General features: G+C 35.3%; 1 protein-coding gene across 11 annotated transcripts in view; it reads right to left on the reverse strand.

Annotated features, from left to right (window-relative positions):
- egg (SET domain bifurcated histone lysine methyltransferase eggless) overlaps window positions 1–13,958 on the reverse strand; it is a 196,788-nt gene that overhangs the window by 39,857 nt on the left and 142,973 nt on the right. For 10 of the 11 annotated variants that reach the window (XR_014127075.1, XM_081728423.1, XM_081728413.1 and 7 more), the window contains one exon: window positions 13,172–13,295. The exons of the other annotated variant lie outside the window; for it this stretch is intronic. Coding sequence is in view for 9 of the 10 variants with exons in the window: in XM_081728423.1 (XP_081584549.1) it covers window positions 13,172–13,295 (124 nt within the window). In the remaining variant the exon portion in view is untranslated. The remainder of the gene's footprint in view (window positions 1–13,171; window positions 13,296–13,958) is intronic. 11 annotated transcript variants of the gene reach the window in all.

Below are 13,958 nucleotides of genomic sequence, written 5' to 3' on the forward strand. Positions count from 1 at the left end.
TTCTTACCTTCAACACATAATCTTTACGTTAGAGAGTCAGACAGAGAAAAATCCTGGTTTTTCCTCCTCTATGACCACCCATCTTAAACCTCTACATATCATTGTTTGTCTCACAAAATTTCGGTGCTCCAAAAACATTCAATAATAATAATAATAATAATAATAATAATAATAATAATAATAATAATAATAATAATAATAAATATGAATGTCTTTATAAATATGAATAATCCTGAATATGCCATCCTTACATAATGTAGGATATCTTAGTTTCCTAGTTTAAATCTTAAATATCTTAGTTTAAAATGCTTTCTTTAGTACTTATTTGAGCAACCATGTAGGAGGGGGTACGACTTTTTATTTTGCCCCTCTCATTTCAGTAGCCTTCCAACAGAAAATAATTTTTGATAAGCAGGACAGACAAAATGAATAAGAAATATATTTACAGCATCCTCTCCCCTTTCATGATTGGAGTAACCCGTAATATTTTTTATTCTACGAAAGATGGCCCTGTGCGGTTAGGGGTAGGTAACTAAAAAAATACCTAATATATAGCGCCCCTTGATTGTACCGCTTCTTTATTTGTACGAGGGAGCCCCTACACAATCAAGGGTGACAAAAAGAATAGGAAGAGTGTCTATTGATTCCAGTGGTGGATCCAGCACGAACTCCTGGGGGAGGGGAGGGGAAGTGAAACATTCTTTTGATGATGTGAAGCTGTCACAAATTACCACTTAACTAAACTAAACAATAGTGGGGGGAACCGGAACCCAGTCAGTTTAAATTGATGTAAAAGTTTAATTTTTGGCTTCATATTAAAGTTTTGGTTTCAAATGAGAATTTCAGTCCAAGTGGTCAATGATCAAATCTCGCGGGGCTCTTCAGTGTAGGCTAATACGGCCCCCTTATGAGAAAAGGCAAAATTATTAACATGTTTATAACTTTCGAATTTTTTGTCTATTTTAAAGAAATATTTTGCTTCGTATTAAAGTGTTGGTTCCAAATGGCAAATTCAGTCCGAGTGGACAATGATCAAATCTCCGGGGGGGTCTTCAGTATAGGGGGCTACGGCTCCCTTATGGGAAAAGGCAAAAATATGAAAATGCTTATAACTTCCGAATTTTCCGTCTATTTTAAAGAAATTATTGGCTTCATATTAAAGTCTTGGCTTCAAATGACAATTTCAGTCCGTGTGGACAATGATCAAATCTCGGAGGGCTCTTCGGTGTAGGGGTTTCGGCTTCTTTATGGGACAAGATTCACGTAGTTGATATTGCAAAATTGTTTTGTATATATAAGTGGAAACTTGCACCATTTGGTTAATTTTACCTCTTATGTTTTGCAGATTCATATTCCAAGCAATAGTTACTTCGCAGAGCTAAAAGAAGGCACTTACTAGTTTCATTAAAATGAAATGTCTTTTATGAGAGGAGCAGACGAACGAACAGGCACCCAAACGTTGGTTGAGTCGTACGGTTGAAACTCGTTAAGCTCGCTTCAATTATTATTATTATTATTATTATTATTATTATTATTATTAATAATAATAATAATAATAATAATAATAATAATAATAATAATAATAATAAAGCATTGCAGGGACCTTTGGTGCAGGGGGTCCGTGGCTCGATTCCACTTCGTGCCAAGTGAAATTTGAGGTGGACAAATACCGTGTGCATGGGTATGTGTTTTCTTGAGATTTTCCATTTTCCTCCCACTTTCTTCATTTCACCATTTCATTCATCATCATTCTCCCTTAGCGTAGGTGCATAATCGTCCAACGTTAAACTAGATATTGCAATTTCAATAATAATAATAATAAAAATTAATTCAACTGAAAGGACTGTAATTTATGTGGACAGCAAATATCATAAATATGCAACCATTACAAAAACAATGCTTTGAGTAGAAAGATAATCCTTCCCAAGTGTTAACGAATGCGCAAGAGATAAGACATGTCTCGAGAAAGAGACAAGACGCGCTTTGTGACATCCAAGATAATACGAGGCAAATGTTTTGGACACGAGATAGCTTGTAAAATGTCTCGTCTTGTCTGGAATGTCTCGAAAACAAAAGTCTAAGTTTTAAAATTATTTTTCAAGATCTATTCTCTCAGAAGTAGTTCTCTGCCTTAAAATTAATAACGACATTTGTGATTTAAAAAAAGATAAACAATGCCTAAAGTTAATAGTTAACTTTTCGAAAAGAAGCTTCATTAAGGATGAACCTGAAAGATGTCCACAAACTTCGGGAGGTGATTCGTGACATCAAAAGGAGACAAATGGTCCTCTTGCAGTTTTCGAATTCAGCTTCGTTGTCGAGATACAGGGTTGCCAACTGGTCGTGTTTGAGAAACTCACTGGGAATAAATTCAAGTCCAAGAATAAACTACTACTCATATATTTTTCAGGTCAATTGACTTATACCATGTTGTAAGGTCAAATATTTATTTATGAAGTGTGTACAAAATTCGCCAGGGTCTTTTCTGAGAAAATCGTCGAGAAAAAGTCACCTCCAAGAATAAACTACCCCTCGTAAATTTTTCTAAGAGAAATATCTGATACTGCAATATAGGGTTGTTAATTAAATATTGATTAATGAAAAATAAACAAAATTGTTAAAACCATTTTGGAGAAAATAGCGTTTTTCGATTTTCGGCTGTTTGTAAACCACACTTATTTTAGGTGGTAGGAAAAAATGGAAAAGCTCCTGTAAGAATACTAAGTAAACCCTAAGTTTAAAATTTGGTGTAGATAAGTTGAACGGTATGGCCTCTAGGCGAGTGCATATAAAAGTGTGCCGAACGGACGGACCGGAAGGACGGGTGTCGAAAAGTCACATTTTCGGTATGTAGACACCATGAAACATGTAAATCCGTTGAAATCTGAATTTGATATTATTTTCACAATCACTATATTTTCTTCTCTCTTTTGTCGCTCGAAAAAGAAAAGCCTGAGTTTACCACAAAAAGCTAGGGAGTTTCTCAAAAAATATTCAATTACAGGGCCACCGCACTAAACTTTTTCAATTCAATTTCTTAACTGTGTTAGGCCGCAGTTGTTACTGAAGTGTGTATTTGGATAATACGAATAAAATTATCGTATTATTCAAATACATCGAATGTCAGATTATCGAATAAAAAACTTCGATTGAAGAAAATCCATACTACAAAACTAACTCACACTTTGAGCACATTTTCATTAGACATATAATAGACCAATTAATGCAATCATTGTTTATGAAATATGAAAAAAATCAAATGAGTCACTTTGGGAAAGTCGTTCAAAAAGAACACGTCAGGAGTAACCTACCTCTTGTGAATTGTTTCGAACAATGAGTTAAGATATACTTTTGGTTATTAATGAAATATTTATTTGCGAAATTTGAACAAAATCGCCTGTCGTTCGAGAAAATTGTCGGGGAAAAAACCTTGACCCCAAAAATAAACTATCCGTTGTAATTGTTTTTCATAGAAATGACTTATACTAAAATATAGAGTTATTAATGAAATACTTATTTATGAATTATCAATAAAATTGTCCGAGTAATTTTTGAGAAAATCGTGAGGGAAAAATAACTCCCCAAATAAACTATCTCTTGAGGATTCTTTCAGGGTAAGCGAGTTATTCCATATTACTAGGTTTTTAATGAAATATTTATTTCTGAGTACGAACAAAATTGCTTGACTCATTTTTGAGAAAACCGTGGAGGAAAAACACCCCCAAGAGTAAACTACCCCTCGCATATTTTTTCAGGACAAACGAGTTTTGCCATATTGTTCGGTTATTAACAAAATATTTATTTTTTGAAATATGAATAAACTCTTTTGAGTCGTTTTTGAGAAAATCGCCCAGACAACACTTCACCAAGAATAAACTACCCCTCGCATTTTTTTAGGACAAACGAGTTATGCCATATTGATAAGTTATTAATGAAATCTTTATTTATGAAATATGAACGAAAACATTTGAGTCCATTTTGAGAAAATCACTGAGAAAAAACTCACCCCCTTAGTATAAACTACCCCTTGTAGATTTTTCTCAGATAAATGCCTTATACCACAAAATAGGGTTGCTAATTAAATATTGATTTATAAAAAAAGAAAGAAAACAAGATCGTTAGAGCCAGTTATGAGAAAATATCTTTTTTTTAATTTTCATCGTACAGGAAACTACCCTTGTTTTGGGAGTAGGAGGGAAATAAAAAAAACTATAGGAAATACTATGAAAATCTTAAACTAAAATTTGGTGCAGATAAGTTGAACGGTATGGCTTCTAGGCGAGTGCACAGAAAAGTGTAGCGAACGGACGGACGAACTGATGGACATGTATCGAAAAATAACTTTTTCGGTGTTAGGGGCTATAATACGTGTAAATTCGTTGAAATCTCAAATTTGATTTTTTTTTTCGAACACCATACTTTCTTCTCTCATTTGTCACTTCAAAGTAAAAGGAACTCAGAACTACAGATAAAAGACACCTACTTTTACACATAGACATTTATTGATTTAAAACTGTTTTAGTTTGTGTCATTTCACTTCCAATTGAAAGGTTTTACAATGATTAACGGCATACCAATGACGAGACGGAAGTTTTCAGGAAGTAAATGCATTCAGAAGTCTAGGCTGCATTACAGCCTGTTTTTATTTCTGCAATTGTTAACAGCTGTACTTTCGTCCAAACGCTACATGACATAATTTTTGGTTGACGTCATTGTATTACTATTTTAGTATTGTTCTCTTCAGACTTGGTTGAAGTTTTGTCTTAACGGTTATACATTTTTTCTTTCTTATTTCATCGTTACACATAAGAACAAAATGTTATGGTGAGTGGATAGATTCGAAACTACGAACATTGAGTTTATATTCTTCCAACACTTTACCAATGGACCAAGCTTTGTCTTCACGTTAACGCCCGGTTACAGGGTTTACTACGATTTAAATAAAATGGCTGGCTGTTAGAATTCCCTGCTCACATATTTCGATAAATAATTTTCATTGCTTCGTAGATACGTAGAGCAATCTTTAGATACACATTTTAGGAGAGTGAATTTTGGTGTATATAATAATTTCATGCCAGGTAAAAGCTAGATAAGTTTTGATAAAATGTTTCATATGTAGTTCTCAATAATAAGCTTGCTGTTCGGAGTGAAGTTCCAAGGTTCAGCATTGCCTAGCAGTTTTTGCTATTAATATCCCTTCTAACAATATTGGCAGTGGACAAAAGTTAGCCCGTGTTGAAGCTTTTTGCTCCTAATTTACTTATTTTACTTATTTAAGGAATATATTGAAAATTGTCAGCAGGCACGTATGCAGTAATTTATTTCGGGAGAAGTCCGACTTCAATATTAGGATAAATTATAATAAAATTTAAAAGATTATCCTTAAATTTAGGCTAAATTTACAGAGAAGTTGGGATTTCAGAGGGGAGTCCGGACCACCTGGACCCACCCCTAAATGCGTCCTTGTTTGTCAGTAACGTTTCCTCATTTTGAAACCCTCAAAAACTTCGGATATATAAAGGAAAACGAGTTATTTTCGATAAAATATCACTTCAGAAGACGCGACAGTTTTATTGCACATGGTGGTATCCCAAGTTCACAAGGGCAAGAATTCATTAATTTTGATTCTCTGTCATTGTGCTCTATCGAAAGGTTAGGTTTGTAACATATTACTCCTACGAACAAGCATGACTGGCAGATAGGAATACTGAACACAACTCCAGAGAAATGCATGCTGAACTTACGTTTATAGCTACGTTTTGGTGATTTGCCCTCAAGGTCAATCGAGTGGTAATTCAGTTCCGTCTCTGTTCTTAAGCCATGTTCGTATTACTTCGAACAGTTTTGATAATGAAAAGCATGCCTCTTAATATAACAGACTTCTTTCGCGTAAGAAATCGAAACTCAGTTGGTCAGAGCAACTAGTCTGTAAGAATTAGGTTGTTAGTTAGTTAGGAGCCCAGTCGAGTAAGGGTTTTTATTACTATTGTTTTTATCTTTTTTATGTGAGGAAAAATCAAATTGTGACATCGCGATATCAAATGTATTTGATTAGGTAGCTTTGTCTTAGCTAAACTTTAAACATCAGTAACCGTCGAAATTATTTCACCAACTGATCACTTACTGAACATTTCAAACACGTCAAACCAGTGGCATAACATGAAGGTTAACCTCTCCTCCGCAGTCCTTAGTTATGCGTCCGTACTTTCAAGGGCGGACTAAGGGCCGGGCGACTGCCCGGGGCGCCAGAGAAAGAGGGGCACCAAAACGAGCCTCAAAAAGTAAATTTTATAATGTTCTTTCTACTGACGTTCTTGGTTTATATTCTTGTAAAGTAGTGGCAATTATATGATCTTTTTCCATTTCACTATGGAAGAAGAGAGTTTCATAGTACTAAGGGGGCTGTATCGAAAAATTGAGAGATGGCATGTAGAATAAAGAGTGCCGGGAATTAAGTATTGTTTGTTTGTTTGCTTGAGTTTAGCGTTCCACGGTTATGCTTTAATGGGCAAGAGAGATGTGGATACTAATTATAGTGGAATCCGAACCACTTTTATCGTTCAACAGTAATCCACCGGGAATTGGACCCGGTACCACAGAAGGCAGGCGTGCTAGCCACTAGACCAGGGGGGGTGGAGTTGGTATTGTTTATAGCGGGCCATATTCTTTGTAAACTTTTCCTAGGTAATGGATTTCTTTTTGAAAATGGGTTTAAAACAGGGGCGTCATTTAGGGAGGGCAGGGAGGGGCATTTGCCCCCCGTGAGTTTGAGATGTATATAGATTTTATCATTAGAATAGTAGTAAATCAGTGAAAAACGCGAAATTTTACTTATATCAAGAGGTCTTGCCCCCCCCCCCCAAAGCAAAATCTGAAATGACGCTCCTGGTTTAAACTATTAAAAACACTATGATAAAATGTAAAATATAGGCTACTACTAGGGGAAGGGCGCCAAAAAGTCACTTTGCCCGTGTGAAAATTTGGCCTGCTCCGCCCCTGCGTACTTTCTGTATATTTTTTGGCCTTGCAGCTTGTGCGGTCCCCACGCCACATTGTTGCGGGGGCGCTATTTACGCCTACCCTTCGAACGTAATTCAATAACTGTTTAAGAAATTCTACCATCAGCGTGAAAACGGGAATATATTTTTCTAATAGTCCCATAGAACTTTCACTCAGAATGCCAGATGCAATTTTTCAGAGTGGGCTCTGGCTAAGTAGAAGGAAGATCTGTTTCCTAAGTAAGTTTCTTTCAGAAAGTTTGCTATTTCTTTAACAGTGATGTAAATAAATATACTTATCGTTATTAGCTCGACACCAAACCATCCTGGACAAATCCCTCTAGAACAATGATCGGCAAAAGTTATTCTGCCTAATTTTATAAGCGACTCAAGGGTGAAACACTCATTAACGAAAGCAATGTTGTGTATATACTGCCTTGTTTCTGACAAAATATAAAGTCTTTTGTAATCTTTAGACACTTTTCCTATTCTTTTTGTCACCCTTGGCTGTGTAGGGAAGCCTCGAACAAATAAAGAAGAGGTAATATTACAGTTAAGGGGCGCTATAAATATATTAGGTATTTCTTTTGTTACCTAACCATAACGGCCTAGGGTCGTCTTCAGTAGAATAAAAAATGCTACGTGATATTACATTCACGAAGGAGGAAAGGATGCTCTAAATATATTTCTTATTCATTTTGTCTGCCCTGCTTCTCAGAAATTATATACCTTCTGTTGGAGGGTGCTGAAAAGAGAGGAGGGGAAATAAAACGTCGTGCCCCCTCATACATTTTAAATTTTGTGACGTGGTTGCTCAAATTATTACTGAAGAAAGCATTTTAAACTAAGATGTCTAAAGTTACATTATGTAAGGGTGGCATATTCATTAATAATAATAATAATAATAATAATAATAATAATAATAATAATAATAATAATAATAATAAATATGAATGTCTTTGGAGAGCCGAAATTATGTGAGACGAACAATGATATGTAGAGGTTTAAGATGGGTGGTCATAGAGGAGGAAAAACCAGGATTTTTCTCTCTCTGACTCTCTAACATTAAGATTATGTGCTGAAGGTAAGAAGCATCATCATTCTACAATAGGTTGCTTTTACGTAGAATATCTATTACTTGAGCTCCCCTCCTTCGGGCAACTTTGCTTATGTAGTAAATTCAAAACAATTTCAATTTAAGGCAAATATTTACAGAGAAAATTAAACATTTAATAAGGAAATCTGTTATCAAAATATCCAAACACGTAGATAGAAGACTATGTAGTGAGAAAGATTGTGAAACTATAAAATTCTCAAAATTAGAATTAACATTTACTGGAAAACATTCGTTATGCATCAGTGAGCACAGGGGAAATAATTACGAATCTGTTTGCAAACAAAAATTAGAGACACTAATGCAAATGCGACGATGTTTTCTCTTTTTTTTTTTTTTTTTTTTGGTATTGTCATGAGTTTTACACATATGTTACAATTTGATTCTTTCCCAAATAAAAAATAAATAAAATAACCTTAGTGATAAAAATGACAACAATACTTCCACGGGATTCGAACCGTCTACCTTCGGTATACAAACTCGTTGCTTTACCTAACTGAGCTATTTGCTCTCTTACGTAAGCTGAACCTGTTCTACAGTAAAGACGATTTTTCATTACGATTGGGCTAACAATTCGTCTTTTTCCATAGGTAATTTCCACTATTTGCACTATCTATACGTTAATTCTTAGCATAGATTCATATATTTGGAGTTCGCTGATAATGCATATAATAAGACATACTAGAAATATTTCGTTAAAATTTTCGTTTGTAGATCTAATCCACATTTCTCTCAATGACATAGATGTCGCTGCTTTGTGTTGAACTGCAGAATTCCCTCGCGTTCTTGAAAATTTCCCACTTCAGCAGAGTTGGTAATTCTCGAGATTTCTGTCGATTTAAAGTTTTTTGCTTCTAATTTCTTTATTTTAAGCTAATATCTAACACAAATTTTAAAAACGGGTTTGTTATTAACCTGTCCTGCTGGGGAAACCTTCCGAAATTTCGAACATATAAAGAAAACGGAGATATTTTCAAAAAACTTCAAAATAAAGAGACGCGTCATTTATTTTGCTCATGGTAGTACATGAGAAATTAGTGCAAGTGCCTTCCGCTCGCATTACACCAGCTAAGATCTTGGTACTAGCACATGTTTCGGTTTCCAGATCTCAAATATTTATCTTGAAGTCTGATTCTATGTATGAATCCGAAATTTCAAATCCAGATAAGGGGCACCAAAATTCATAGTTTATTCTCGGTGCTCATATTGTGATTTACTAAATAATTATTAAATCTAATTATAAGGTATACATTTGATATTTTGAGCAGACTGAGCAAGATAAATATACGTAAAAACTAGTCAATACTTGTCTTAATTGTTTATGTTTTCTTAACTGTCAATGAAATAGGTCTCTTGAGGAATTTTAAATATTCGAGTTTTGCATTCCGCTTTCAAATGTATACTAGTTTCAGATGTTCCAAATCCCAGGTGTGTATCTCGGTCTGAACCGGGCGGACCTAGATTTGACATTCGAACTCTCATCCGGATCAAATCAGATTTTTTTTTTTTTTTTAGTAAGGCAAGCATTTGATCTTCAGAGTAGAATGAAGGAGACAAATAGATTTGTCAATATTCGTCTTAATTTTCTGTTTTCTTCTTCACTGTCGGCACTTCGTGAAATTACTTTCGGCGAATTTTAGATATTCAAGTTTATCACAATTTGGGTGGGATGTGGGTTTGGATAAGAATCAAGATCTGAGATCCGGATTTCGGATCCAGATCCGAATTTCGGACACCAGATCCGAGATTAGAATTTCGAATTCAGATCCGAGATTCGGATCCGGCCACCCTTAAACTGGAGGGATGAAATAGTTGAGGTAATAAAATGTGATCTGAATGGTTGGGCACAAACTTCGAAAGAGGAAAAATGGCGAAGGCTCTGAGAGTGGACTGAATATTGTAGTGGTTAGTGTATTGATGTAGTAGACTGAAGACCTGGATCTGATTCACGATGCATTCTGATTTACATATTCTTCACTCTTTAAACTCCAATTTTACTAATTATATACGAATTTGGTTAAATATGAAGCTTACCCACTGGAGAAAATTTTTATTCATTACTTTCTACTTTAAGTGAGTTTCATGGTGTGATTAATTTATGACTTAACAATATAATACATGTCAACGCAACTTGTACATTTTATGTTCTACATGTAAATAGGACATACACACACAAATCTGCCTTATAACTTAAACAGTAAATATAAATTTGGATGACTTTGCTTTGTAAAACTCAAGAGTAAGGTACATCAATTCCTCAGAAAATATTCTTCCTACATACTCTAACTGGTGGACTGATTTAATGTGCCTTTTCGGACCCAAAGTTACATAAGTCAGAATCTATTTGAAGTGGAACCTGATCCAATATTTGCGTTTGCATCCGACACTGGAGACTGAATCAGAGACCACGCGCATAGGACGCAATTGAGTTAATCACTAAGACATGAAGGGGCACAGGATGAAATGAAGTAGTTTCGGAGGCTAGAAGATGCTCATCCTTATTCAGATATTTTCTGCTGAGTACCTCATTACTTCGAAATTCTTCGGAACTTGCAAGATGAAATCAACTCATTCTTATACAGCCCCTTAATAAATTTCCAAAAACAGATTTAATATTTCTCGCCTTAAGCACTTGACATTTTCGAACTAAATTACTGAATATATTTCGTTTCGATGGCATGATCATCCTCAAATCACTGATTACAAAATCCTTCCTACATCTCATGATTATGCTTTTACTCTAAAATGGTAATTAAATTACAATAAAAGACGACGAAATAATTGTTGAAATAACGAAACTCAGAGGAAACGATCATATCGAGTGAAGATGTAAAGCAGGCAGGAAAGTATATGGAATCAAACTAACGACTCCGGTTCCACACTGAGCATTCTATCATTCACTCGTCACGAAAATAAACTTAACTAGTTAAAAAAAAAAAAAAATACTGTATCGATAACCCTGCAAGTATTAAATTTTATTAGTATTATTAGCTCTTCTAGCTTATTAGCCTAGATTTTGAAATATCAACAGAAATACAGAACGCAGAAGGTTGTTCGGTTATATCCGACCGATACAGAAACACGGTTGTTACTGTGCAGTTGCACCAAAAACATAAAACTGGTGTATTATCAGTGTACTGGTGTACCTCAGTCCGTAAGGCCGACGTGTCGTGCTGGTGCTGACGAAATACTGCCGAAAGTGAACCATTGTTGAAAAAGAGTGCATCACGACTCTTTTGCACGCATGTTTTTAAACAACCGAATATTAAAACAGTTGAGTTGAGTTGATTTTAGTTTAGCGTCCCTTTCAGCAGCGAGGCTATATGAGACGTGGACCTACTGATTAACGTGGAATCCGAACCACATGAGCTCCCGCCGGGAATCGAACCCGGGTCTCCCACAATATTAAAACAGTGTTTGGAAAATGTGTTTAATTATGGAGTGGCCACAGATACAGATATCATGGATAAACACAAATGTGACACATGCGTGCATTTGACAACAAAATTATCAGGCCACTCGAAATTATCAGCAAAATTATCAGCTGAGGTGTTTCATGGAATTCATTAGCTCAAGTGACAAGGCCCGGAGATTAAATCTGGCATAATCCATTATCTGTCACGTCATTTGTTGCTGGGTTGGCTGCAGGGCATACATAAGGGCCGGATTCACAACCTTCTCAGGTGTTATACAGCTGAACATAGGCAAACTCCCCGTAAACTGGAGGAGGAGGAGGGGAGACAAAGAGTTCAAAATTGAAGACGACTGTTACATTATATTAAGCATACATTTATCTCATGCGTAACGGTAACATTCGGACAATTACGACTGTGAAATCTCTCGCAAGAATCGTGACTGTCATCGGATACAGTTACGAGGAGATGATGGAAGTAAGTAAGATAGACTAAAATGTAAAAGTGAATGCTAACATGTCATCTACTTCAAGTAATCCATAATGACCTCAATCTATTGGAAAGGCATCCGGCGTTTGTACGAAGCCAACAAGAATCAGATGTGGATTCACATAGACAAAGCCGTTCTCTTACTCTCCCGGGTTTTACCAAGACACGAAGCAGGAAACAGTGATCACTGTTATTCCCTTTTATGACATTCCTGTCAAAAGTCTGACGCTAGCCCATTTAACTTCTGCTTATTTGGACTGTTAAAGCGAAGTCTACATCATTCTCACTGTCTACAGACAACCTGCAGAGAGGAATGAGATGGAAATCCTACGCCTGTACCCTAACGAAGTTTGTTAAAGTGGAAAACGCAATGTCAAGTAAGAGTCCATAATACTGGTGGTACCATAGAACATAATCGGTAGCTGTAGCACAAATTTTCATGGAATAAGTACACTTTGAAAATCGGTCGGATATGAAATTAACAACTTTACCTATTCCAAAACATTTATATACGGTATATTGATAACAGTCGTGTTATTAATGGTTACAAATATTGATAAAATACACTGTTTGCAAGGTATGCACATGCAAATTCATGAGGTAAAAAAATCTACATATTGGAACACAGAAAAATAAATCCACGTTTATAGAAAGATACTTAACACAACAGTGCATAATAGCAATAAAAATTATTAGATTGACAAAGTGACTAACATCTCCAATCTCATTACAGGATTTAGGTATCTTCTGAAATTTTGCAGATATTTGGGGTATATTTTTTGAGCATTTCATTTACCTACAGTCAGCAACAAAAGCTTTGTCCAAAAGTTACATTCTGAAAATGATTAAATCAATGGAACTGACATTTTTTAGTGATACGATTTTATTAGCATTCAGATATAGTGAGTACGTCGCCTTCATCATCGTTATTTCGCTTTAGAAATTGAAGTACGCTACTTTCTTAATCTGAATAGGATTCCTAGTATACTGCATCTCATTACCGGAAATTATATGTCTTCATCGGAAATTCAATATCGATAGTGAACTCGCTAACTGAATTGTTTCTACAGTTATTTTATGGGAAAGATTTTCAAGTACGGGACAAAACTTTCAATCCTGACTGTATATCACTTAGTGAAACATATCGCTCCACTTGCCTTATTTCAGAGTTAGTCTCACTCTGATTCTTCCTAACTCTGGCTCTGAAGTCTTCGTCTGAATCATGGAATTGTTGACTGCTCAACTCTTCTTCGGTGTCGGATGGGCCAGAACTCAGAGAAGCTAGAAAAAAGAACATTTTTCAATCACTCTAACACCCAGACATTTTTTCTTCGATTTTCGTACATGCAAACGATGGAGTTCTAAACTTATTATCAAAGAAATTTCATTTATGTTATGTGTATGTACATTTAAATTAGCATATAAGTGCTTAGTGTAATTTTGTTTAGTAAACATTTCGAACATACAAATGAAACATGTATAAAGCAGCAAGGACGACGGTATCGTTCGATAAATAAAAAAAAAAGACAAAGTTTTTAAAAAAAGGACATTACAAATATTCTACCGGAAGAAAAATGTTTTTAGTTTAAGTTTTTATCTCTCTATGCAACACAGACGTTACGACGGACAGGCTATTTACTATAAATGTGGGTTCAAAACTATGACCGAGTTGGCGACGCACAGACTATTATACAAGATCAACCGTCACAGTATAAGCTGTTCGTCACCACAAGATCTCATTTCCAAAGGAGCTGAATAACAGAACCACGCCACTGGCCCTGAGAAAAGAAAGAAAAAAAAAAAAAGTGAACGATGCAGAAGTTGCAATTATACAGTTCCTAGATTCAAGAAGAAGGATAATAAAAAATGTAAGATTATAGAGACATTGAGCTACTTACAAGGGAATGATCTGTACATAAAAATAAAGTACGAACCAATTACGCC

Source organism: Thermobia domestica, chromosome 10 (assembly GCF_964235325.1).
Source record: "Thermobia domestica chromosome 10, izTheDome1.hap1.1, whole genome shotgun sequence".
Taxonomy (NCBI): domain Eukaryota; kingdom Metazoa; phylum Arthropoda; class Insecta; order Zygentoma; family Lepismatidae; genus Thermobia; species Thermobia domestica.